At 42.9% G+C, this 27,711-nt stretch overlaps 1 protein-coding gene across 1 annotated transcript in view; it reads right to left on the minus strand.

Annotated features, from left to right (window-relative positions):
* CFAP91 (cilia and flagella associated protein 91) overlaps nt 1-25,723 on the minus strand; it is a 449,409-nt gene extending 423,686 nt beyond the window's left edge. Inside the window, exons 1-2 of the mRNA XM_078656654.1 lie at nt 25,307-25,723; nt 15,132-15,208 (exon numbers count right to left, since the gene is read on the minus strand). Of these exons, the coding sequence (XP_078512780.1) occupies nt 15,132-15,208; nt 25,307-25,382 (153 nt within the window). The 5' untranslated portion in view covers nt 25,383-25,723. The remainder of the gene's footprint in view (nt 1-15,131; nt 15,209-25,306) is intronic.
* Nucleotides 25,724-27,711: the final 1,988 nt, after the last annotated feature.

A 27,711-nucleotide genomic window follows, 5' to 3' on the forward strand; every position in this document is an offset into this window, starting at 1 on the left:
AAGCGGCCCAGCCTCTGCTGCCGCTGTTTCGCAACCGAATGCTTGAATATTTTGGCACGCTGCCGCTTGCGATTTTAAGCACGGCATATGGATTATCGTTTCGATTTTCCTACTTCACCTGTGTCCAGCCTGTGTTTTACTGCCTGAGCTGTGATTTTGATTGGGCCATTGATTTGTGTCTCTGCGGGCCGGTTTCTCCTGGCGTCGATTTTAATCAGCTGATGAGTCCTATCACTACTCACGAGTTGGTTTGTTCTGACGAGAGGATTATGGCAATAGCAGCGGTGCATGGACTAATGGGTCCCTGGGATACATTCACGGCAGCGCAGGATTTCTTGGAACTGAGCTTTCTGGAGAACCCACCGAGTTGTCCTCTGATGGTAATAGAGGCTCCGATACTTGGGGAACACGTATGTTCTTTTCCACTTTTGAATTGGATGGCTGAACTGTTTTCTGATGAAGACGGTGATTTCATGCTGGAGGCTGTTGCTGCATATTTTGCTTATACGGTCTTGTCCTAAAAACTTTTCCATGATTTCTTTCCGTACATTTGACTTTCAGCTTGCATATTTTGCGATTTTTCGTACATTGATCAATTTCCCAGACCTATTGACTTGAGCAAAATGTTAAATTTTTTTACAGTTCATTCATGGCTCACAGTTCTTGAACTCTGCTTTCATGAAGTTGCCCTTATCTTATCTTATCTTATCTTATCCGTCCTCGGATCATGGGGGGGTGTCATATAGCTACTGTATATCTTTATAATGTGTTAAGTTAGCATAGGCTCATTAAATGTTTAAACGCCATTTTTCCTTTTGCTGCTTCTGCACACGACACTTAATTGTTGATTTAGCTTTCAACCTAGTAGTTCGTTGTGGTTTACATGAGAATAATATGTTATTACTCTGATATCAGCTTTGCTTAATAAACTATGTCTGTACAGAGAGTGCTGAAGCTTCAGGAACAACACGATACAGAATTGTTATGAGGTCTGATCTTCGCGCCTTCATAGACATAACATAAGTGCAGCTTCTGCCAACTTTGGGCTTGAGGCGGGTTTTTATATTGCTTTGCTTGAGGCACAAAAACACACTTGATGCTGTTCGCATGCAGAGAGAGCTGGTGTATGCTGATGTGATCCCTTCATTCTAGGACACTGAGGTATGGGCCCGCCCTAATTCAACCCAAAGAGACCTTCTTAGCTATTAATATAATATGCGAGTTAGGGAGGGTGAGAAATAAGTGTTGTTAACCCTTATTAATTTACAGCATGATAACATGCTGTCACCGTTCGCTTTCTATGGAATAGTAACTATGCTTGTAGCTTTGTTGTTGATAATATGTTTACTTGTATTATCTAAGATACTGCGCCTGAGAAGACGGCATTAGTAAATAAACATTTCAAATGCTCACGTGTTCTTCTTTACTCCATGTTCTGGTTTGTAATGATTGTATAACGAAAGAGTGCTCATGTGTTCCACGTAACCTGAGGTTGGTGAGTTCATGTTCTGGTTTGTCTAAACATTGGGAGTTGGTTATGACCAATGAGACACTGTAGCTAGCTCGGTAAGGGGTTTGTTGGGTACTAAGGTGAGTTTTGGGTCACCCTAATTCGCTGAGGTTCCAATCCTCTGTGCACAGTTCTGTGGGAGAACAGAAACCCTGCTACAATGGCCACGAAACAGTGTTTCTGGCTGTGTGTAGAATGCGATCCTTCACGGAGAAGTCATGCATGCAAGTCACTATGTCCGGTGGTGGTGAATTCGTAGATCGTGCAAAGCCCACCCTGTGCACTCTATCTAGACAGACATCCGTGGCCTACATGTCTCCGAGGATCTGGATGAAGGGGGCCATCACATATTCTTGGATATAATCTGCCTCCACAGCCCTGGGAGCCACCCTATCCTTATGTTATTGCGTTGTGATCTATTTTCAAGGTCCTCAGTGTGTACATGGAGGTCCATTTGCTGGTCCATAAGACATACACTTTCTTGCTGAAGCTGTTCAATGTCCTCAACGTGGGACATGTTGTGGTTTTCTAGGGTGTCTCCGCTGTCTCCAATCTCAGACACTTCTCTTTGCACCAGGTCTCTCTTGACTGTTTGCATGTCCTCTCTGAGGGAAGAGAATAGCGCTTCTAGATAGGAGCTGGTGACTGGCACCTCCCAATCGGCGTCCTCAGGAGACGGGGACCTGTTAATGGATCCAGAGCACTCCGCATTCAAAGAAGTGTAGGGCTTTGTAAGCATATCTCTGAGGGAGCGATTTTTTTTGGTGCGCTACGTCACCATTCCAGGGCTGTAGTCTACTGTGCTGTGCCGTGGGAGTGCTTGAAAGGTTCTGTAGACTTCAGCAGCAACTGCCACACCGGAACCCCAGGGGGTCCAGAGAAGATCTAGAAAATAGTCGCTCTTGGGTGTAGCCCCCACCCGAGACACACGCCTTACGCTCAGGCCCCAGCAGTCAAAGGCCCCCCCAGGCTTGTACTCCTGTCCCGTAGGGCCGGAAGTCCTCCATTCCTCTTACTGGTGTCTGCAGATGCTGTCTTTCTTTAGCCAAATCAGCGGAGATGGGAGGCCAGCACCAGCTTTCTCTAGCCAGAAGCGCCAGGCGCCACAGGTCTCCACCCGCCACACAAGGCCCCAGCTAGGCCTCAGGCTGCCGTGCTGCGGTAAGTTCTCCTCCGAAGGCCCAAGGGGGACAGTCCACTTCAACAGGACCCCCGGGCCATAGAGCCAGGACCCCCGGGCCATAGAGCCCCAGACGCTTCCTTTCATGCCTACCGGGGCTCCACTGGTGTGCAGGAAAGTCAGGCTCGATCCCTCCGTGGTGGCAGCAGCGGAGCCGTCACCAACATGCTCCAAGCAGGCCTGCCCAGAGCAGATGGCTCGGTCAGGCGCCACAGGCTTCTGGGTCGCGTCTCTAGAACCAGGCCTCCTAGGCCGTTGTGCAGCAATAAGTCCTCCTGCTAAGAAACAGGGGGTACTTACAGGACCACTGGGATGTAGTATTCAGGGCCGGACTGGGAACCAAAACCGGCCCTGGCAAAGTGCTCGGCCGGCCCCACCCTCCCCACTCGGGGGTGTTAGAGGTGCCACGAGCTCTTTGCCGGGGCCGGTTTTCGGCCGATTTTGGTACAGTGCCGATTTTGCAGCAGAATCTGACAGTAGAAATGAACCAATTATAAAGAGCAGGCGGGATTACTCTCCAAACACTGGTTACAGCAGGCCATGAGAACAGCGCAGGCAGCGCATGTGCTGTAGCTTGACCTAAAAAGCATGTGCAGGTATCGGAAACAGAAGGGATTCAGTAACAAGGAGGGAAAGAAGTCAGGAAGAAGGTTCTTTTGATCTCAATAAATAATTTGAGAGACTAAAGGATCCAATAATAAAATAGATGTAGAAAGGTGGTGAGTCTTCCTGAAATCTTACAACAAAGTAAATAAACAAAAACGTGAGACGCAGATGATAGGGAAGAAACAAACCCATAAGACACTTCTGGCCAAACCAATCACAAGAGACTAGGTTAGGATATGTACCCTTACTGACATGCCTCCTCATGACTTATTTCCCTAAATTATTCCAGAGACACACAAGCATAAAGAAGGAAACAAGAAGGATGTTTTAGATTTTCTAAACTTTCCCATACCAGCAGCAGCTGCCCGTGTTACACCAGCAGGAGCACTCAGAAACGGGGCAAAACTGACTGCACAGCCATCATTACAGGGACAGGAAAAAAATTTACAAGCAAATGTCATGAGTTGTTCGTGGGAGTCAGGAAAGGAAGATGGTGGAATGACTCCGCTTTGAGGCAGCAGCGTTCTCCGAGAGCTCCCGAATACACGCGGAGAAAATGCTGACTTTATGTACCACTTTGCACTGCTAAAGTATTGAGAGGACTAGCGGTGAAATTTACCTGAATGACGAACAGATAAAAGAAGGAAAAAAAGAAAAAGCGAACGATACCTTGGTGCATCGGCTGGGCTCCGGCTTCGAAAAGTTCCTCTTCTCAGGCGATACTCGGAGCTGCATATACCATTGCATCAGGCAAAAAGGACGAGACGGGCTGCGTTGCTCTGCTCTCGGCTTGTCTGGTCTGTTTGCTCAGCTCCTTTCGAATTTTGCAATTCGGGTGTCTATGGTACCACCGAAAGTGAACGTTTTGTGGTCTGGCCGGGTAACTCGAAACTCGGCAACAACTTTCACCGGTATCTGTGTTCCTGATAATTGCGCCATGGAGATGACTGATGGAGGCACAAAAAAAAACACGCTGAGGGTAGGCAGACCGGTAATTAAACTGCTACAGTCAGGAAAGGCTGCCGGCTTTCTTGCTGCTACTTCAGAGGACGCTATGGCGGAAACCATTATTGAAGCTGTGCAACACGAACACAACAACTCGCCTGGGGCAATTTACGAAATACCCGAGAAGATCGGGAAGGTCCCTGCTTTAGGTGAGAGGGCTGCTACGTACTCAACTAATGTGAACAAGCACCATGTGATACATGTAGAGGCAAGGCCAGGATTACAACAATGCTGGTAATATAGCCGCCTTAGAGCTAACAGCAGATGGCACTATAACACAATCTGCTGACCTGCTAACAGAACAGGTAACTGCTTTCATACCGCATATACGAGATTGCACGCCAAACAATGCTACAGATTTAAATAATCTTTCTCCTGTGTTACTTAGTGCTGGGAGGGAGCCAGGCAAGATACTAGATCAGCAACTACAGGAAGTAACTGTACTGGACTTTGTTAATCAACGTAGTGAGCAGGCTGGACAAATCGAGTCAAATATTGACTCTTCATCTACACTTCTTCCCTCTCCTAACAAGGGGCATATATTTATTGATGCTGAAGATTCATCTGGTTCATCTGGTTCCCCACAAGAAGAGATCTGTATCTCTAAATCTGCTAAAGAGAAAAGACGCAACCTTAAAACTACTAAGTAGTTTAGAAAAAACAGAAAAGTCACTGAGCCTATCAGTAAATCACATCAAAAACAGGTGGGGAATGGGTTATCTGCACAACCTAAATCCAAATTTAATGATCATAATAGCCCTTTACGGAAGTGGGTAACCTCAAAAGGGAAGTAAAACCTATTATCTCACGTCTATCTGGTATCGGTCTGGGGCAAACATCGACAACAACTGCTTCTCAATCTCATCTACAAACCCGCAGTCGCTTGCAAATGGTTCCCATACCTCTGAACTCTCAGCAGTGATACAGCCAACAAAAGCCACCTTACCGACAGAGAGGGCTCCGCCTACTCTAATTGGAAATACACCGGGGGCTCTAACGGTAGCAGGAACAATATCAGAACAAGTAACTAAACCTTCTCTTGCGGCAATAATGCATGTGCTAACAGCACACAGATCTGAGGCGCATGACCACTATACACAGCTCAGGGCAGATAACGCTGTGCTCCAACAGGCATTGGCCACAGTAACAGGGAAAGTGTCTGATCTTACAGCAGAAGTCGTAACGGTGCAACAAAGACTGTCTGACAATGAAGAAGCGGTGACCCATACAACTAACCTACTTCACGACCATGATGCTAAAATCAACGCCTTACAAGGAAAGATGGAGGATATGGAAAATAGACAGCGAAGGATTAACTTGAGAATATTAGGATCCCTCGGGCAAGGCTCCAGGAGACGACGCTAAACCGATGGAATTTTATAAAGCATTTAAAAATCTTCTTCTGACGTTATTATGCATAGTTATACACCAGATTGGGGAAAACATGGAAACACCTAAATCCTGGGATATGACCAATATCATTTTTTTCCTCAAAAAGGGGAAGGTAGCAGACGATTGCGGGTCATATCGCCCACTATCCCTTATTAATTCTGATGATAAAATCTATGCCAGAGTTTTGGCTAATCGTCTGGCTCTTTATATGCCCAGATTAGTCTCAGAATACCAACATGGCTTTATTTTGGGTAGGGATACTGCTGCAAATGTCAACACAGCTATTACATCATTTGACATCGCTAACAAGACATCTTGTAAGGTAGGGATGATCTTGTTAGATGCTGAAAAAGCATTTGACAGGGTAGCATGGGATGCGCTATGGAGGATACTGGGTAATAACGGCATACCACCTAGGGTTCTAAAATGGATCCGTGCATTGTATATCAACCCACAGGCAAAGCTTATATATAGTGACCTGCAGTCAGCTCCATTTATGATACAACGTGGCACCCGGCAGGGATGTCCACTTTCCCGTTACTATTTGCACTATACATAGAGACATTCATTAAAACACTAAATCAGAACTTTCATATTACCCCTTTCATAAATGGGAACTATCAACTTAAAGAAATTGCATACGCGGATGACATTGCAGTATTTACTTCTGATCCACCTAAAGCATTATGTGTTATTCAGGAAGAAGCAAAGATTTTTGGGCGAATTTCAGGATACAAATTAAATTCACATAAAAAACAAGGTCTTCATAATTTAAACCCGACAACATCTATAACTGGTGTATGCACAGTAGTAACATACTTGGGGATTAGGATCTCCAGTTGAGAATATATGGAGACTTAACTATGAAACGCTACTTCAGACAGTGGAATAACCTTCCTATAACTATTATTGGTAGAGTGAATATAATTAAGATGACGATCCTGCCTAAATTTTTCTATTTGTTTCGAGCTATTCCTCTACGGGTCCCGAATTGATTTTTTCAGAAATTAGAGGAAGCCATTAGTAGCTTTATTTGGGGCTATAAACAGGCACGTTGTGCTATTCGCTATCTAAAATTTCCTTATAATTTAGGAGGCTTACAACTTCCTGATTTTGAACTCTATTACTGGGCAGCATTTACGAACCGATTACAAAGTTTACTAACTGATAAAACGCCGTATTACGCCATTGTATTGGCACTCAGCACGGATAGCCAAATGTTTCTTTATAGGATTAATGATCCTAATTACTATAAGAGAGTCCACTTCAAAACTATTAGAGATATGGTTCACATATGGCACGAAATACTTGAATATTCTTCACTTACGGTTAGTGATCTCAAACAACATGCATACTTTAAACTATGGAATAAGCCTTCTCTCCCTAGTATATTTCATGATTATACAGCAAACAGATGGGCAAACTATGGAATGTAAGATTAGGTCAATTATATGATCAGAATGGCTTTATTACTTTTTGTCTTTAAAACATCAAATGGGCTTCCCCACCAGCTTTTGTATAAAACGTACAAATTAGAGATTACTTTCTAAAACAGTATTCATCTCAACTTCCACACTCACAAGAGCTACTGAACCATATACTTAATCTCTCGCTTAAAGCTATAATAGGTTCTGTATATACTCAGCTTTGTAATTTAAGAAGCACTGACTCTGGACACTTAGCTGACAAATGGAGTCAAATACTTAGCACAAATGTTGATGCAGCTGAGATAATCGTAGCGTTGGGCACTTTAAATATTTCTATTAATTCTAACAATCTGAAACTGCAACCATTTCCAACAATTTGTCTGCTATATTACACTCCTGAGAGAATCAGCAAGTGGCAGCAACAATCACAGAGATTAGGTGGGGTTGGGAGATTGTGGAGTGTGAAGGACAGTTGTAGGAGCTTTCTGCTGCTTATTACTAGCGCGTTTTTTAAAGGATTACACTGTATTGCGATTAACAGCAATTTTAATAATATTGTGTGCTCGTATTTTTTAGCTTTTAGTTTACCCGCTCTATATTGCACATAGCACTTTACTGCCCACGGTAATCCCCCCGGTGCTGCTGGCGTCTTGAGAGCCTGTTTCATCTGGCTCCCCGCAGTCCCAGTCTGGCGAGGTCCGTCCGTGCGCCATTGTTGCCTGGTAGCGGTCTAGTCTTTTCCCCAAGCCCTGGCCCAATCAGATAAAAACAGATGCTGACGCGAACGCGTGCAGCGGGCGCGACGGTGGCGCGCCGGAGTCGTGCCTGAGTCCTGCCCATCTGCGCCCGTCCGCACTAGGGCCGCGCCTAGCGCCAGCCATGTTGCCGTTCTGGTAGTGGTTGGTAGGAACTCTGGTAATTCTGCCTCTAGGTCTATCCAGTATTCGTCGGCGGAACTCCGACGTATTGAATTAGAGAGTCAGACCAAGGGTGGGATTTGTTTGGCGGACTCTGCTCGCCCCCTGTCCGAGTTTTTGAAACAGGGTACAATTCCGTGTGACTTACTAAATGTAAGATCATTGGGGAAGCACAAGATAGAGATTCAACTGGCACTTGAGTCCCATGACCTGGATATTCTGTTTATGACAGAGACCTGGACTCTTCCTGAATGTAAGATCGACCTTGGCCTTGCATGCCCCCCTAACTACAAAATTCGGCATAAACCTAGAACGAGTGGTAGGGGTGGTGGGTTGGGTCTAATTTATAAGGACTCGCTCAAGCTTGCCTATTTAGATATTGATGAAGTGCTGGGTTTTGAGTGCCTGGGTTTCTCGATTACTAACTTGCAGGGTCAGACCATAACAGGCATTATTTGCTATAGACCGCCGGGGGCGCTCAACCAGCAACAGCAGCAGGCGTTGCTGGAGATGTTGACGAACATGAGCACTACCCATCAGAGATTATTGGTCCTTGGTGACTTTAATCTGTGGTATAATGGTAAACTGGACTCCGCTTTTTCTAACATCATTAACTCCTGTGAGGATTTGGGCCTGGTTCAATGGGTGTCGGAGGCTACTCACACGGGTGGCCACACACTTGATCTTATTCTGTCAGAGGTAGATCTTCTCTCTATGGGAGAGATTCTCCCTATGGACTGGACTGATCATTTTTTGATCAAATTTTATATTAATGATGTCATTCAAGCAAATTGTGGTAGTAATCAGGTTGGTGGGTATGTTGGTAGAGATTGGAAAGCACTGCTGCGGAAGAAGGGTGCTAAGCAGTTGTTTCAGGGACAGGACTTCTCCCCGAACACAATGAGGGGGTTCATTTTGCCATAGAAATTATGATTAGTGCTGAAGAAAGAAAAATTAGGGCACATTTTGAGTGACTTCTCAAATCCTCCTATATTTCATTAAAAAAATTCTGATATGCAGTCTCCCAAGATGGCCACCAGAGACAAAAGAGCCCAAATGTAGCCCAAATATCAGCCAGATGTAGCCCAACTATAGCCCAATGACAGAATGTCCCAGAGTGTTCTAAAGAACAACTAGAACGCTAACAGTCTTACTTATGACAAAAGTATGGCACACCTGAAGTCATCTTGATTGGAATTAAGTGGTAACACTTAATACATTTAATTTGAAAAGGAACAAAATGAGGGGTTTCATAGAAATTTTATATATATATATATATATTCACTGAAAAAACCATAGGTTACACACCAGTTATAGTTAGGAATTAGCATTTAAAAAACCTTTGAAATTCACTGAAAAAACCATAGGTTTCACACCAGTTATAGTTAGCTGGAAATTTTACTCGCATAAAACCATTGAAATTCCCACGTTATAGTTAGTTGGACTCACTATAACTTGCACGTCTGCAATGCACTGCTGATGACGTCACATATTACATCACTCATGCATATATTTAAATATTTAAACATTACTCGCTAATATATGTATTCACTAAGATACACATAATAAGCCAGTTAACCAATCAATTTTTTTTAAAACACTGAAAAAAACATAGGTTTCAGGCCTTATATAGTTAGGAATTAGCATTTAAAAAACCTTTGAAATTCACTGAAAAAACCATAGGTTTCAGGCCATATATAGTTAGGAATTAGCATTTAAAAAACCTTTGAAATTCACTGAAAAAACCATAGGTTTCAGGCCTTATATAGTTAGGAATTAGCATTTAAAAAACCTTTGAAATTCACTGAAAAAACCATAGGTTTCAGGCCTTATATAGTTAGGAATCAGCATTTAAAAAACCTTTGAAATTCACTGAAAAAAACATAGGTTTCAGGCCTTATATAGTTAGGAATTAGCATTTAAAAAAACCTTTGAAATTTACTGAAAAAACCATAGGTTTCAGGAGTTATATAGTTAGGAATTAGTTTTTAAAAAACCTTTGAAATTCACTCAAAAAACTATACGTTTTAGTGGTGTTATAGTTAGCTGGACATTTTACTCATACAAAACCAATGCAATTGCTCCTATATAGTTAGTTGTACTAACTATATTTCGCGCACCCACAATCCACTGCAGATGATGTCACATATTAGATCATTCATGACATGGTCAGTGACATCACTGATGACATCTCAAATGACATCACTGATGACATCATCCAGTGAATGTGGTTTGCTTCGTTATTTAAATATGCATTATATATATAGCAATTTACATTGAAGAATGAGTGGATATATATAAATAAATAAATATATATATATATATATATATCTCTCCTGTGTGGATAGCCCAAGCAGTTTTACCTGTGCACCCCCGAAAATTAATTTCTAGAGATGCCACTGCTACATCTGTATCCATTATTAATTCTTGTGTGCATCAATTTGTCAGTTACCCTTTTTGTAGTATTGCCTTAATCCCATATCTAACATCAAAGCCTACCCCTATTCACTACCATCTTAAACTTCTGTAGAGCATTTTTCTGTTCCAAGTAAAAGGTTACAAACATTAACCAGTAGTCAGTTAGTATCATTTGATTAGAATTACATGCAGTGATTAAATGATTTAAAAATGCATTTAGTGAAAAATAGTGAGAAGGGAAACAGATGCAAACAGGTTTTAATGCAGGGTGAGAGTGAGCAGTAGCTTTGGGAGTTGAGTTAATGGTAACACATGAATATATGGTTTGAGTTAAGTTTAGGTTGTAGAATAAGTTAAGGGAAAGGATTCTGGATGAGAAAATTGTATTCAATCAAATGTTTATTCATAGCCATGCACATTCTAAAATACATGGGTGTTTTGTATCATTTGCTCAGAACAAGGTTATTCAAAATAAACTGTTGAAACTACTCACACAGACACTTGCAACTTCACCTACATCTTTGTTCTACGACAGGGCCTTTATCTCTCTGCGCCCAGGCTTCAAGTGGGTATTTTCGCCCTAGCCTGTCCATACACCCACTGTTTGGGCAAGTGATTCGAGACACAATAGTCCATGTGTTCTGAGTAGCAAAGTCAAGCAATGTCTCACTAGTGTTACTTTAACTAATATGCACTCTGTCGCACATTGTCAAATTCAGATGCCATTCATGGGATGACCAATGCAAGTTAACACAGTGGCCCAAAGGATTAACATTCATATACTCCTGTCAGACCCCAATCGTAGAGGCACAGGTCAGACAGGAGCTGAAGTGAATGTGGACATCTGCGACTCGTGTCCTGTAGTCTGTTATACCCCTACTCTGTAACTGGGCCTAGTGCACCATTTTCACACCTGACCCTCGGGATAGAGAGGGCGAGAGTCAAAGGCTTCTCAGGAAGGTAGTGTGGGGGGCAAGAGCTCAGACCTAAACAGTCAACCCACAGACACAATAAGTACGTGTCCCGTTCACTAATTTTCTTCTTAAAAAATAAAGTGCTTTAATATCCTAGCTAAACGTAAAACGAAACAATTCAATGGGGCTCTGATGCAAAATTGAAAATACAACTGAAGTGCTTGTAAAGTGGCCCACCCGCCATGATGCCCTCTTTATATTTAGAAGTGTCTATAGATCTTCTATCCTAGTAATAGACAGAGATCAGACACAAGTGCAAATCACTATGACTCCATATGATTGAAGTAGTTCACAGCTCAGTTCAAGAGTTTGTGTCCAAATTAAAGGAATCATTTTAAAAAAAGTCATTGTTCCAACTCCTCACGTAGAGCTCTCAGCAATGCCTCTGCTGACACTAGAGTACGGTGCAGTTCACTTGGGACTGGAGCTCTAGTGCGGAAACAGCAAGGCACGCCTGCTCATCAGATATCCTGGCCTGAGTGCCTGTCATACAATTGAGGACTCCAGGAGTTTACAAGGGGGTTGACCGTGCTTCTTTGAGCTACTGCGGCCTCCAGGACTACATCAGCTTCTGCTTTGGCTGCAACATCATGTCCACTCCAGGATTTGCTAGAGAACTGGGCAGCATGAATACCAATTCTTCTAGTGCAGCAGAGGAACCATGCAGTAAGGGAAGACTTTTGGGGTAGATTACACTTTCCACTGCAGGAGCTGCAGTGACAGAACATGAGATCGCTCACAACACAGGTCGACACCAGCTGCACCTCCCAAGGGAATTCTCCTGCTCCTGGATAGCCTCTGTTTCTTCAGGGCCAAGTAGTCTCCTTCCATCTCTGAGCAGGCAGACAGGCTTCTATGTGCTTCAGCTTATCCAGCAAATGGTAAAGATTTCAGTTGATTGTCCCATTACCTCTGGAAAACTGGCTGTCAGGCTGCCTAGCACCATAGAGATTTGAGGCAGTAACCTTCAATATTGAAGCAAGTTTTACCAGTAATATTCACAAGAAAATCTATGTTAAAATGTGAATGAGGCCAGAGATGGTACACTGCAGTTTCCAAACTATCCCATGACAAATGGTCAAACTGGAACAAAGAGCCGGGAAGAATGATAGCCACAATTCAGAACTGAAGAAGACCCGATGAACTGAACTCCAACATGAACACAACACCAGAGGGAAACAACAGAAATAGCTATAAAAGAAAAGTGGTAGAAGCATGGAAATACCAGTGACGGTAAGTGCAGGACGCACTGAACTGAATGGCGAAGGCAATGGAACTGAAAGCAAGAGTAACCAGGTACAGCAGGTCAGTGAAGCACGGGTAAGTGTGAACATGTGGCGCATGCACAGTGTCCGCCTGAATCAGAGCCGCTCTCTTCCACACATGCACTTGTCAAGGGCATCTTCGCTGGCATGCTTAGCAGTGATTCACTATTCTCCTGGCCTTGCTGTCAAACTTATTTCTGTGAAGACAGTGTCTTCTGTGTCCACCACTATGGGTGTGTTCAGCAGTTTGAATTTGAGATGCCATAGGTCACTTGACTACGGGTGGGTGATCATTTTCAATGTATTGACAAATGCAGACGCCAGCAAAGCAGTGGGCAATGTGGCTGACGCCAAGCAGAAGTATCCAAAATAAGGGAATAATGAGACTTGAGAAACAACACAAACTGCAGTCTCATTCTTCAACTCTACCATCTACCAAATGACAGTAGTCAAGAAGTACTAATCAGCAGCCCTTTGAAAACAAGATCCTCGTTGAATATCAATGGGAAGCCCTGTCCTTATCATTCCTCACTCCAATGTCTGGGTCTCCATCCTCCAGAAACAAGAATGCAGGCATTGACTATACTTACATAATCATAGTCCTCATTCAGTTTATTGTGCCATGCTAAACTAGGGGCAGGCAAAATGAATTCCAGTGGCACCAGCACTCAGACTCACAAAACTCATGGAGTCCTACTATCATACAGGTTCTAAACACACGCTGCAAATACGCACACTTGACACATACTCGGAATGTCAGTGCAAGGTTTTTGGTCTCACATAACAGCGGAACTCTACTTAAGACGAGCCAGTAGGCTCTCCTCTTCATGACACAGAGAAAATGTCTGGTCATACTACTGATTAATAAAATACAATTGGCTGCAACACTTCTTTACAATAATACACCCAGGGCATGGACAGTAGTCCAATGCTAATTGTGAGGGCATGCTTGGTGCAGGTCACGGACCTGGTTCTGGACCTTTTATTACCAGGGGCAGGCCTAGGTCTCTGCGCACACGCTAGATGAGCATGAGGCCAAGGCCAAACTAATAGTCAAGATACTCGTTTCATAAGCAGTTGTGCACTCACGGCAGGTGTACATTCCCTTCCTAACACCTACTCTGCAAACTCTTCTTTAAACAGGGCGTTACCTGACTTTGGGATCCTGTATTATCAATCTGGACTCTCTGGCAGTGTGCTATGAAGGCTCCGCTGGATCCCACTTTTGTGTTAATCTGGGGATTATGTTGAGGAACCTGTTTTGAGTGTGGTACATGTGTGAATGTATGTGCGTGATTGAATGACTAGTTAGTGTATGGTTGCTGAGAGGTTGGTGTGGGAGAATAATGTTTTATTATGTGTAATTATTGATGTAACTTTCTATTTATTTATTGAGATGTTATGGTGTCTGATGTTTGGAATAACTAGTACTTCAACCAAATGTATATAAAAAAAAAGGAAAAAAAGATGTTGTACACTTACACTTGAGATTTATTTTACCCAGTGACTTTTCTGTTGCCCCTTTGGTGAGCTCCTTGTCATGCATGGAAATTAGTGGACTCCATATGAGCCTTTGTTGAACCTATGTGGGTGGACTTCTCTCCTAACTATTGTGTTACTTTCCCCTGACGTCTGCCCGTATTCGTTGCAGGGGGCCCCTTCTGTATTGGCCCATGCATGACTAGAACAGAGCAACACAGTTTGTGTAGGACTGTTTGACAGACACCAATGAGCCCAGAAAAGGAGACCAGACTTACCACAAAATGCTTTATTGGCTACTAGTAGGGCCAAAGTTAAATTAAAAATCTTATGTTTTATGCCCATGGTGTTCTGGCACAAGAATCATGGCAACATGAATATGTTAGCAACACACTTGTTGCCATTGAGAAGCTTTAAGTTAGTCAACGCATAGGCCATCTGCCAAAGAAAGTGAAGCAGCACAAACAGTTTTGATGAACACTATGAATACAGGGGCAACAATATCAAGAATTAATTTGCTCCTATCATGAAATCAGAATACTTCTGAAAACCAAGTTTGCTAACAAGCATGAGATTGGAAATCGAGATCGGACTACACTAACCAATGAAAGCATGACAAACTGTTTTCAACCGCTCGCTATCATGAATTCACGTTCCGCGTACTCACAAGTATGTGCACTATTTCCCTTTCAATTAACTATCCTTTCCTTAAAACCCAGCACAACTCCCTAAACTAACTAACCACAAATGCTAAAGAACATCACCATTGTAACATGCATGTGCACAAAGTGTGTATAACAAAGTCTTCTCAAGTATGCACAAGGCAACATACCTGGTGTTAAAGTACAATCAGCAAATCAATAAATAAATACAATGCACCAATTTGTCACATCGTTAAGGTATATCTATGTGACAAGACATTCTGTATAGAGTACTTCATAAGAGAGAGGAGACTTACCATCCTGCCATAACTGAGCTGTGCACGGACATTGGCCCGAGCGTGGTCCATTTCCCCTGACAAGGTGTGTAAAGGATCTGCAAGGTAATGTTAGAGTCCTCAGATTCATGACCAAGATACTCTTCATGACAGGACATTCACTTTAAGAAGATTAATAATATAATACAAAAACTAATCAAACAAGATTTAAATGGACACTAGGATGGTTGTGGGTGCTCACCTGAAAGTGGGATGAGAGCTTGTTGGGTAGACGGTAGAATGCTAGTGTATTTTACAGTGGTGTATTTTTTATTTTATGTTTTATTTCAGACTTCAGAAGTACCTCAAACTTACCTCAAGGCTCTGGTGGAAGGCCTTGCAGAGAACGTTTTTGATACACGACCACTGTGCACCTAATGTCAATAGATCTTTAGTGTTGTCAAGCAAAAGCTATAAAAAATGTTGTACTTAGAACAGTATTATCTATATCAGATACACTGGAAACATTAGCACAGAAACCAGGATATGATGATCAATATGCCACAGGAACAGCACACTATATAGTATTTCTTTTTTACCACACACATATTCACACTTTGAGATACAAAGTGATACAATTATTTGCCTATAATCAAGCAAGTCTTGGTTATGTACTGATGCCTGTACTTGAACTCAATTTGAGGCAACAAAAAATCAGTAGATCTCTAGAACAAACCTTCTCAATCAGTTCTTTTATGGTTTGAAAGCTGTGACTTTAGTAATACTGGACATCTAGCGAAAATGTGAACCTGTTGGAGATCTTTAATGGATGATGATAGAGCATCAGATCTCTGTGAAGCTCAGTGTTGCATGCAGATGGTCATGGAGATAGAGTGTAAGAGACATCAGGTGGCTGCAGTCTGCTAGCCACTGTGGCTTCATATACAAGATAATCTATGTCCTCACTTCAGCAATGCAGATTTCAGAATAAGTTAAAATAAAAGGTAAGTAAAACACATATCAAAAACAGAGATAGTTCGGTGAAAAAAAGGTACAAAAGGGAAAGGCAAATGATTACATATTGTTTAAAGTAAAATACAAACATGTATACAAGCATAGGCAATGCTAATAGGTCTTGCTTTTGAATGAAGCTGTCTTTTGTGTCACTGATACTAATAGTATGATGGACTGACTAGTGGATTGACACCACGTCATTAAGGTATAATAAGGATTATATAAGAAGAAACCACAAAGGAGGTGCAATGTCATACCTTTATTTTCCTTTCTATTGGACACAACTCATAAGGCTTTGGATTTTATCCATTTATTGCAACACCTTCATTTTCCCTATCTTGAACTGCCGTTTTGCTGATGCATTCATGCAGTTGGCCAGGAATACGAACAAATTGATTTTTGTTTGATATTTCCTTTTTACCTATGCTTATGGACTCACCCTTACAGGACTTTAAATTTGATTTGATTCTCTTAACACATTACTTTAGATGTTGTACTATTATTCTGCCTTTAATGGTGTCAGAAGTCTGTAACCTCGTATCTGATGTTGTTTTAAAAAACCCTCCTTGGATTTGAACTTTTGACTGAATGTGTGGTCTAGTACCACATGCTTTAATATTCTTGACTGAGATGTTTTTTATTGTGCCTTTTTGTGCCGCTTCCACTGCCCAGAGCGTGGCTTTGCTCCGGTGGTGCCCAGTATCGCTGTTTGTTTGTTCTGCCATTTTGCTGTTGACTCCTGGCCCGACCCTCCTCCCCGCTCCCACCTCCCAGCTGCTCCTCCCACGCCCCTCCCCCCTCCACTATCCATTTATGACAGATGCCTCTACGCGCAGCGTTCGGGCGCAGCGGTCGCGACCCATGCACGCCAAAGGTAAGCCCGTCTACGCCTGTCCGCGCCTGGACCGCGCCCAGCGCCATTCCCCCTAGTCCTCGCAAAACACAGTCCACCCGCATAACGTTTGGTGCCGCTACCCTCCTTGCCCTTAACCCCGGTCGCTCACGTCAATGCTGCGAAGCTGCCCCAGGACACACCCATGGACCATTCGCCTGCCACTCCTGCAAATTCACCTGCATCAAGACCCACTCCAAATCCACTTCCTCCAAACACAACGCCGACTCTAACGACCTGAAGTGCATCCTGCTGAACACCCGCTCGGTCCACAGACACGCCACTGAACTTTGGGACTTACTCGACACTATTTCACCAAACGTCGCCTTCCTTACAGAAACCTGGATGAACACCTCATCCGCGCCCGACATCGCCATAGCCATCCCGGACGCTTACAAAATCATCCGAAAAGACCGCACCAACCAAATAGGAGGAGGCATCGCCATCGTCCATAAGAACACCATCCGAATCACGACCAGCTCCGACGATAACCTTGCAACCACCGAACATCTTCACTTCCAGATCCAGACCGACCCCAGGACCACACTTAGAGGCACCCTCATCTACAGACCACCAGGAACCCGCACACAATTCAACGAAGACATCACTGACTTCATCAGCCCACATGCCCTCACATCCGAGAACTACATTCTACTGGGAGACCTCAACTTCCACCTGGAAAAGAAAAACGACAGCAACACCAACACCCTTCTGGACAACCTGGCCAATCTCGGACTCATAAAACTTGTTGACACCCCCACCCACTTAGCCGGACACACGCTCGACCCTATCTTCACCTCCAGCAAAGACATCTCCTTCGATCACACCACAGCTCTCCATTGGACGGACCACAGCTGCGTCCACTTCAGCTACAAAAAGACCACGACCCACAACCCCCCACATCCCATTCCTCGAAGAAACTGGAACAAAATTACCACCGACCAACTCTTCACATCGCTTAACCAAAACCCGCCTGCCATATCATCGGACCCAAACCAAGCTGCCAACAAACTCACACAATGGATCACCCACAGCGCTGACGAATTAGCACCCTTGAAAAATCACCAGATCAAACAAGGTAACAAAAAGGCCCCCTGGTTCAACGATGCCCTTAAGAAATCCAAGAAGTTATGTCGTACCCTCGAAAAAACCTGGAGAAAAAACCCAACCACTGATAACCTGACCGCCTTCAAGGACACCACCCGCAAACACCACCAATTGATCCGTTCCACTAAGAAATCAGCATTCAAGGATCGACTCGACAACAACGCCCACAACAGCAAGGAATTATTCAACATCGTCAAAGAATTTACCAACCCCACCGCCGGCACCAACGACATCACTCCCTCCCAAGACCTCTGCGACTCTTTATCCTCTTTCTTCCACAACAAAATTGACGACATACATAAAAGCTTTGTAAACCAGTCCGAAGAACAGACCACTCCACCCACCCCCGAACCAAAACAGCACTCTCACAACCTTTGCGCCTGGAACCCAATCACTACTGAAGACACCATCCGCCTGATGAACTCCATCCACTCAGGTTCACCAACCGACCCATGTCCCCACCACATCTTCAACAAAGCAGACTCCATCGTCGCACCCCATCTCCGCGATGTCATCAACTGTTCCCTCAACTCCGCTACCTTCCCGGAAAGCTGGAAACACGCCGAACTCTGAAGAAACCCACAGCAGACCCCTCTGAACTTAAGAACTACCGCCCCATCTCACTCCTCCCATTCCCTGCTAAAGTCATTGAGAAAGCCGTCAATAATCAGCTCGCCGCCTTCCTTGAGTCCAACAACTGCCTCGACCCCTCACAGTCCGGCTTCCGAGCCAAACACAGCACCGAAACCGCCCTCATAGCTGCTACAGACGACATCCGAATGCTACTGGACAACGGAGAAACAGTTGCCCTAATCCTACTTGACCTCTCCGCCGCCTTCGACACAGTCTGTCATAGCACCCTCATACAACGCCTCAGCAACGTCGGAATACAAGGAAATGCTTTAGACTGGATCATCTCATTCCTCGCCGGAAGAACCCAGAGAGTCCGCCTCCCCCCATTCAAATCAAAGGCCACCGAAGTCATCTGCGGCATACCACAAGGATCATCACTCAGTCCCACCCTCTTCAACGTTTACATGAGTCCCCTCGCATCCACCGCGCAACAACACAACCTCAATATCATCTCCTACGCAGACGACACCCAGCTGATCCTCTCCCTCACCAAAGACCCAAACACCGCCAAAACCAATCTACACGAAGGAATGAAAGAAGTAGCCGAATGAATGAAGAACAGCCGTTTAAAACTAAACTCGGACAAAACAGAAGTCCTCATCTTAGGATCATGCCCCTCCGCCTGGGACGACTCATGGTGGCCACCGGCCCTGGGTACTGCACCCATACCTACAGATCACGCACGCAACCTGGGCTTCATCCTTGACTCCTCCCTCTCGATGACCAGACAAGTCAACGCCGTCTCATCTTCATGCTTCAACATCCTACGCATGCTCAAAAAATCTTCCGTTGGATCCCCACCGAAACAAGAAAGACAGTCACCCACGCACTGGTTACTAGCCGACTGGATTATAGAAATACCCTTTACGCCGGAACTACAGCCAAACTACAGAAAAAACTACAACGCATCCAAAACGCCTCAGCCAGACTCATACTAGACATCCCCCGTCAAGCTCACATCTCCGGTCACTCGAAAGACCTCCACTGGCTCCCCGTCAATAAGAGAATAATGTTCCGTCTCCTCACCCACGCACACAAGGCCCTCTACGACCTAGGACCCGAATGCCTCAACACACGACTGTCCTTCAACACACCCGCCCGCCAACTACGATCATCCAATCAAGCCCTTGCCGCAGTTCCGCGCATCCACAGATCCACCATGGGAGGAAGATCCTTCTCCTACTTAGCGGCCAAAACCTGGAATTCTCTCCCCACTCACCTCCGCCTTACACAGAACCACCTCTCCTTCAGAAAGCAGCTTAAAACCTGGCTTTTCGATAAGTAACACACCCACCCTCCCTCAAGCGCCTTGAGACCCTCTGGGTGAGTAGTGCGCTATACAAATTTTTGAACTTGAACTTGAACTAGATGTTTAAGAAATTGCTTATCTGTATCAATTATGGAACATTAATACAATATCTATCTAAAGTACCTGAGTCTATTATTGTGTCATGATGCTCTTTATTTGAAACAGTACTGAATTACTCTTTTAATCTAAATACGTTGAAGGGAGAATCAGCTAATCTTTTCAGAACATCAAGTTCTGCTTCTTCTATTCTGTGTTGCACTAACAGAGCTTCTAGTCTGTATTATTCTACTTAGACTTAATTTCTTTAGAAGATTGGGTCTCCCCATTGCGATACTTTATTTTTACAGTATGGGCCTGACAGTTGTGTATTTGAACCTTATTTCAAATTTCTCAGTTGATCGCCAATTAATGGTCTGCATTGGGTGCCTAACGATGTGGTTTTTGGACATCCTAATTCACACCCCTTCTATTGGCAGAGAAAGAACTATCAGAGGGCCATTTGCCTCTATGGTGAAGGTAATGTCGTAATCATTCTAGCTGTAGGGGGCTCAGTACAGTTACAGGGATAAAGGAGTAAGTGGTGAATTAAATGTTAAACTTGAAATATTTATACCGCTTTCGCTTGAACAAATCTTTGGTAGCAGAGCTATGGTTCTGCCTAGAGAAGTAAGGTTGAAGGTTGCCAAAAAAGACAGTGAAAATTATTGTCCAAGTCCAAAGAGCCCAAACTTTTTGTTTGGCAAAGAGAAGGACTGATGGAGTGCTGATGGAGTATTAATCCTGATGAAGTCTACATGTAGCAGTGAAGAGTGTAAATATTAATAGGGATGTGAGTTGCTATTGCATAATTGAGTTTTTTGTAATGGCTGTGTATTGTTGAGCGCAGTTAGGTGGTTAGAGTCCACATGGTTAAAGTCATGAATGTTTGTGGCACTTGATGCAAAGAAGCTGAAGTTGTAAATGGTCCGTTGTGGCCTAAGATATCAAAATATTACCTAAGCGGTTGTCTCAGTGTAGAAGACACTGAGTAAGTTGTCTGCTATTTTGTGGTGTTGGGGGGGAGATGTCATTGACAATATCTTGGTAAAGAGTTCTCTTTGTGTGTTAGCAGTACCCGGTTGGTATAGTTGGTCTCAGGTGCACAGGGAATAAGTGTATCATTTAGGGTGAAATTCCGCTGGGCCAGATTTAATTGAAGCAAATGATTGTAGAAAGGTTTAGCTTCCTTGTGAGAATCTATTTCCTTTAGTGGAGCAAACGGGTTTATATGTTGCTTGCCTTGTATTGTATTGTGATTTTGCTTAGAGAAGATGTTCTGGAGAAAACTATAAAAGAGGGCGAACTGCTGCAAAGAGCGAGATTGACATGTGTTGCGCTGGGATTGGTCAGTTGGTTGAGATAGAAGAACAAGTGAATTGTGGGAGAAATTAATTTCCTGGATTTTACGGAAAACATTTGTGAATACAGAATGCAAGTGAAATTCTTTAAGGCATTACAGAGAATGGTTAACACAAATGAGGCTATATCTGTGACAGCAAAGGTAGAAGCACCACCAGAGGGTACACCAGAGCACACTATCATAATGGACGGATTACATCCATGTTTGTGGCATGAGTTTTGGCGCAAACTTACCGAAGAAGATGAGGATTTACAGTTTCCTCGTTATGGGACATTCAATTTGAGAATTATTGAGAATTTAAAGATGAAGATGTATGGAATGAAAAAACCTCCTAGACCTACCGTATTTGAAGCATTAAGTACATTGGAACACATGGCACACTAGAAAGAGAAGTATCAAGGGAGATTTAGGAAAACTATAGATCTTTATGCATAACAGAAAAGGTGGAGAGCAGACATTGTACATGGTACAAGATGATATCCTGTGTTAGAAGTTGGAGGAGATAACAACGGAAAGAGAAAAGGCAAAAAGAAAAAATAGAGACAAAAAATGAAACAGGGTAACAAAGAGAAGATAGTTACATAGATGATAAACTTTTAAATGATTTATTGATTTATGTTCCAGAATAGTGCATGCCATAACGAAAGGAAGATTGGATGAGGCGCCTGGGCCCAACGGTTTGCCACAGGCATTATACAAACAAGACATCCCATTCTGGGCTGAGCAGTTACCAGACTCATGGTGAGGTGCTATAATACATCTGATTTATAAAGTAGGCACAAGATCAGACCCAAAAAACGACAGGCTGATAGCCCTTCTCGACAATGATGCCAAATAAAATGCCAGCATACTACTGGAATATCTATTGCTATGGGTGGAACTAAATTGGTTAATTCCCCCCAATCAAACAGGGTTTGTGGCTAAATCAGGGAGATTTACAATCCTCATGGCAATATCTGTTCTGACGAATATGGCGATATGACGAGTTCCGTGAGGATCACTATGGGCTAAGTTACAGACATGGGGAATACCTCAGAACCTCTCGAAGTCCATAATCCAGCTACACTCTGACACATGGATACGTATCAATTGGGTGACGGAGCCCATATTTCCAGAGAAATAATGACATCATAAGTAGAAAAGCAAGGGTGTGCGCTAACTCCCATGCTTTTTAACTTATTCATTGCTGACTTACCACAGTCACTGAATGCCATCAATAGACACTCCCCAAAAATAGGTGGCACCTAGATCAGTAATCTGCTGCACACTGATGATCTTGCCCTGTTAAGTCGTACAAGGGTAAGTCTTCAACGGCTACTTGATCAGCTGTACAGCTATACAACTGTCAACAAATGTGAGGTGAATATGACCAAAACCAAGGTCGTCAGATATAGGGTGAGTAAATATCAGGGAGAAGAAGGGTCCTACAGCAGCAACATAATCATGACAGACCATTCCTACAAGTACCTAGGGTGCCCATTGACACCAGATACTGTTTTGTGAAACAAAGAGAAGAAGTAAAAGCAAAAGCCCTGACTCTTCAGGTGACGCTATTGAAAATAGCGAAATGTATTGAATCGCCCCTGTTTTAATATTTTCACTTGCTGCTTTACATTGTAAAGGTTTTAAATAACCATAAACAATAAAGTAGTAGTATTATCACTGCCTTTGTAATTACTTTCCATAATAAGCAGGCCACACCTATAGCATCTGGCATAACATTTCCCTGCACACCAACCAAGCCTATAGCTGTTGTATTTGGCTTGTTGTCATAACCAACTCAGGCCTAATGTTACTGGAGTTCACTATTTAATGCTCCCTAAATTTACAAATCGAGCAATTGTTGAATTTGCAAAAGCCTTTGTGTTTCGGAAATCAGTGGGAGGCTTGCTTCTTTTTTTATTAAATTCAGAGCAACAGAATAAAGTTTTCAAATTAGTTCCACTTTTAAGACATGCATGGTTGACCAGTTTTCCCATATTTTAGGGTATGGCTGTTCATAAGAAGAGACCAAATCTTATTAAGGATTTTGCACATTATATGATGACCTTCATGAAAAGATAGCAGTTAACCAAATTATTAAATTTTCATTTGCTTATGGTGCCCAGACTAGATCTATCTCCTTGTTTAATAGTTGAGATGGCTTTCACAATTAATGTTTTACTGTAGATTCTTCTTTGAATATTTTCAGTTTCTTCTACATTTGTTTCATAGACTTTTTTCCATTACAATCTTGTATCTCTTTTAATGCTAAATGTGTCGTTGTTGGACATGAGGGAGCATGTGGCAATAAAACTGTGCAAAAAAGCATGTGACACGAACAACGGCTATTCACATTCTATTCATTTGCATTATTTCTATGTTCTGCACTAAGGCCAAAATATAGTAGCAATTTGCACAATGTTTGCCTTGTTTTTCTAATGCAAAACCTGAGCAATGTTTGGTGGTTTTTACTTTCTAAGGCAATCCGATATGCTTTAAAGACATGGCCAAAGTAACGCAAAGTAGTGTTATGTGCCACTTTGCAGCAAGAGGGTATTCCATTGGTGCTACATGGAGGCTCCCATACAACTAGCCATTCGTTTTTATGCAAATCCCTATCTACTGACACCCAAAAAGTAAGGATTTGCTCCAAAATCGTATTTCTCCCAGAGACAAACATAACTGTGGATAAAGGTTTAAAACTCCATAATTTATCAACTTTGCAAGTGTGCTGTACACTACACTCCATGTACAAAGTAGCCAAAGTATTTAAGCATAGATTTTGGGTCTCGCCTAAGAATCTCTTGCAAGACTTGTTACCTTATTGTGGGGGAGGCGGGAGGGAGAGTAGAGCCCACCCATTGCATACCATTGGTTGCCTTCATTGCTACTCTCATTTGTTTGCATCTTATTCGTCAGCTCACAGTAGGACCCTTGTCCATATCTTCAATATTTCCGAGGTAACGTGATTAATTAGGCCACTCGAGTTTTTTTAATTAGAATTCTGTGATTTGTTGTCACGTTTAAGCCAGTCTAAAACCAGGACAACAAATGTGTTATAATCTTGGTGTTCTTTTTCCTCTTACCCTTTCTGCCTTTTCTTCCCTTTGGAAATCCCACCCCCCCCGTTTCTTCCTCATGGTTATGCCCTTAGCAATACCTATAGCTTCATCCAAATCAGGTTTTTGGATTAGTAATCTTTCTTGCACCTTGTGGTCATTGGTGCAACCAACCAGCTGATCCCTTATTAGTGAATCAGTAAGTACGCCAAAATCACAAGTCGCTGAAAGGCCTCTCAAGGCCTTTCAGCGACTTGTGACTTGCGTCTTGCAGCTGATCCCTGGTTCGCTGCACCAATAACAACAAGGTGCAAGAAAGATTACTAGCCCAAAATCCTGATTTGGATGAAGCTATAAGTATTACTAAGGGCATAACCATGAGGAAGAAACGCGGATATACCAAAGGGAAGAAAAGGCAGAAAGGGAAAGAGGAAAAAAACACCAACATTATACAAAGTCCCAGAACTTTGAGGGGGTGAAAAAGGACTAAGAAAACTAGTTACGTAATCTCAATTATACAATGTGGCGTAACTTCGGGCTTTTAGAAAAATAAGCGTTACACAAAATTCCAGAAATGATGCGACAACTACACAAGCTTAACAGATTTTTCGTCTAGGCCCAAATTCATTTACAAATTCTGGTTACTTATTGAAATGTTAGAAGTGTAAGAGTTCTGCATCAGACATCTCTAACGAGCACATTTCCTTGAGGGAGGGGAGGGATTATCAGTATCTATCAGCACACAGTTTAGGTAAGGCGTGTCTCGCGCCACGCCCCGCCCTTTTATAAATCAACCCACTCCCCCCCACTCCCCTCTCTTACCATAAAGGAAGTCGTAGGGCCTGGTAGGCCGGTATCCTCCGCCTCCATGCTGCTGCACGGTCCGGGTCACCGACATGACGCCTCTACCGCAGCCCCGACTCGAAGTCACTGCCCCGGCTCGAAGTCACTGCCCCGTTAGGCTATCACTGGGCTCCAGTGCCGCAGAACGGTAATGGCCGCGATACACAATCACTACAGCAACGGTAACCATGGAGGAAGTCACGTGATGCGGAAGTCTTGCATGAGATGGCTGAAGAGGCCGCCATCTTGAAGTGAGCATGAAGGCCGTAACATGGAGGTAAACGTTCATGAGTCCACCGTCTGCACAGAGACCAGTTCCCGAGGAGACCTCGGAACAGAAAAAGAAGAAGAAGCAAGCGGGCGAGTGAGTGAGCATGAATATGAACCGACACGTTGCGTCTTCACAGACATGGATCCTAGTTCGAGGCTTACTTCATTTAACACCCTATGGTTTGGGGCCAGTCACGAGCTTTCAAAACGTCTGGTTCTCCCGTAAATCGCTCTAATGCCCTTAGTTTGCGTTCGTGTTATATACGACTACGAACAGTGAAATAAATAACGTTTTCATCAAGCATTTTTGTCTATGTTTGTTAACCAGAACGTATTTCCCGCTCTCTTGTAAAGAGTTCTTATTCTATGTCAGGACCCAAGGCGACGATTATGCCAAATTTTCATTACTTTATGAAATAGCAGTTGTTTTAAAGTTCAACATTTCTTATAAACAGTAAAGTCAATTCACTATACATACCAGCACCCTCTGGGAATGAGTAACCATTAGCAACAGTCCTCCAATTCTTAGCGGCCAATGTTTCAAATTGCCATGTGTGACATTTTTATAATCTCAGTGAAATTATGATTGACATTTCAACGACTATGAGTGGCACTTTCTCACGAGCAAAAAATCATGCAATGAAGACAAGGGAAATATCAGAAATTACAGCCATTTGAGCAACAAGAAACTCCAAGAAGTTCTTGAAACTGCTGCAGAGCACCATAAACGGGAGGGCTCTAACCCTGGTGCTCCTTCCTGTAACCTGACTTACTGTAAATAAATGCGTCACCATGATATTAAACAAGCCTTTCCATAGCTGCCAAGGTTTCAGAATGCTACATGTGACATTTTCATAATTTCAATGTAATTATGAGTGACATTTCAACGACTATGAGTGACACTTTCTCGCAAGCAAAATCTAGCAATGAAGACAAGGGAACATAAAGATATCAGAAATTACACCTATTTGAGCAATGAAAAAGTCTAACGAGATCTTAAAACTGCGGCAAAGGCCCAGAAATGTAAGGGCGCTAACAGGAGACTCTTCCTTGCAATCCAGCTGCACACACTATTGACACCAACTCAATTTACTAATCTTAAAGTAATCCAAGCTTTATGGGCAAAACAATATTTTATTAAGTAAACAGCTTCAGTTATGGTCAACTGCAGAACTCATTCCAAGATCTTTTTTAACGTTTCTTGCACACTCACATTTTGTTAATACTCCACAGTCTTGCAGGGGACCAACTCATGGGGGCTTGGGGTCACACAGACTCTAGGAATGCACCTCAATACATTTGTAGTAAAAGCGAACGTTTAAAGGGTCAGGAGTCGCACCGTTAAAAACAGATTTGCATGTAGATCCTATGATACGCTATTAACTGGGAGAAAATATCACTGGCCCAAACTGTAATGTTGACACCATAAAGATTAAAAATGTGTTTTTTCAGTACAGACTCTGTGGTATCTCTCTGATGTTATTTCCATCTTGCAGAATGTAGGCTATGTAATTGAGAATGCATGTGATGTAATGTACAGGAGATTTCATCAAAAATACTCACTTGTGTGTCTTTTCTTCTGCACTGACACACACAGCATTTATAATAAAATAAAGCCTTCGTGTTTTTTCTTCATCACGCTGACACACACAGCTTTTCCTACATAATTAATGTGTGTCTTTTGATGACAGTATCTACACTATAATTAATTAAAGTTGGGTGTCTTGGCTTCAACGCTGATACACACAGCTTCTACAGTATACTAAACGTTTCTTGGGTATCTTCACTTCAACGCTGAAACACAGCTTTTCCTACATAATTAACGTGTGTCTCTCTGCGCTGACACACACTGCATTTTAAGTAGAACTCAACATTCATCAGCTCCTCTTTTTCATTTAATTAAATCTGTGTCTTGCTTTCTTCGCTGACATGGTATTTCTCACATGTTAATCACATTTATTATTTAATGCTTAGCAATTACATGTGTCTCCTTTCTATTCAATCAGCTCACACTTATTTTTTTCTTTATTTTAAGTGAGTTTAGAGCAAAACTTAAGGCAATTTTGGTGTCTCATTGTATTGCTTGACATATTCTGTAACATTTGTCACTTTTA

The sequence above is a fragment of the Lissotriton helveticus genome, chromosome 8 (assembly GCF_964261635.1).
Source record: "Lissotriton helveticus chromosome 8, aLisHel1.1, whole genome shotgun sequence".
Lineage (NCBI taxonomy): Eukaryota > Metazoa > Chordata > Amphibia > Caudata > Salamandridae > Lissotriton > Lissotriton helveticus.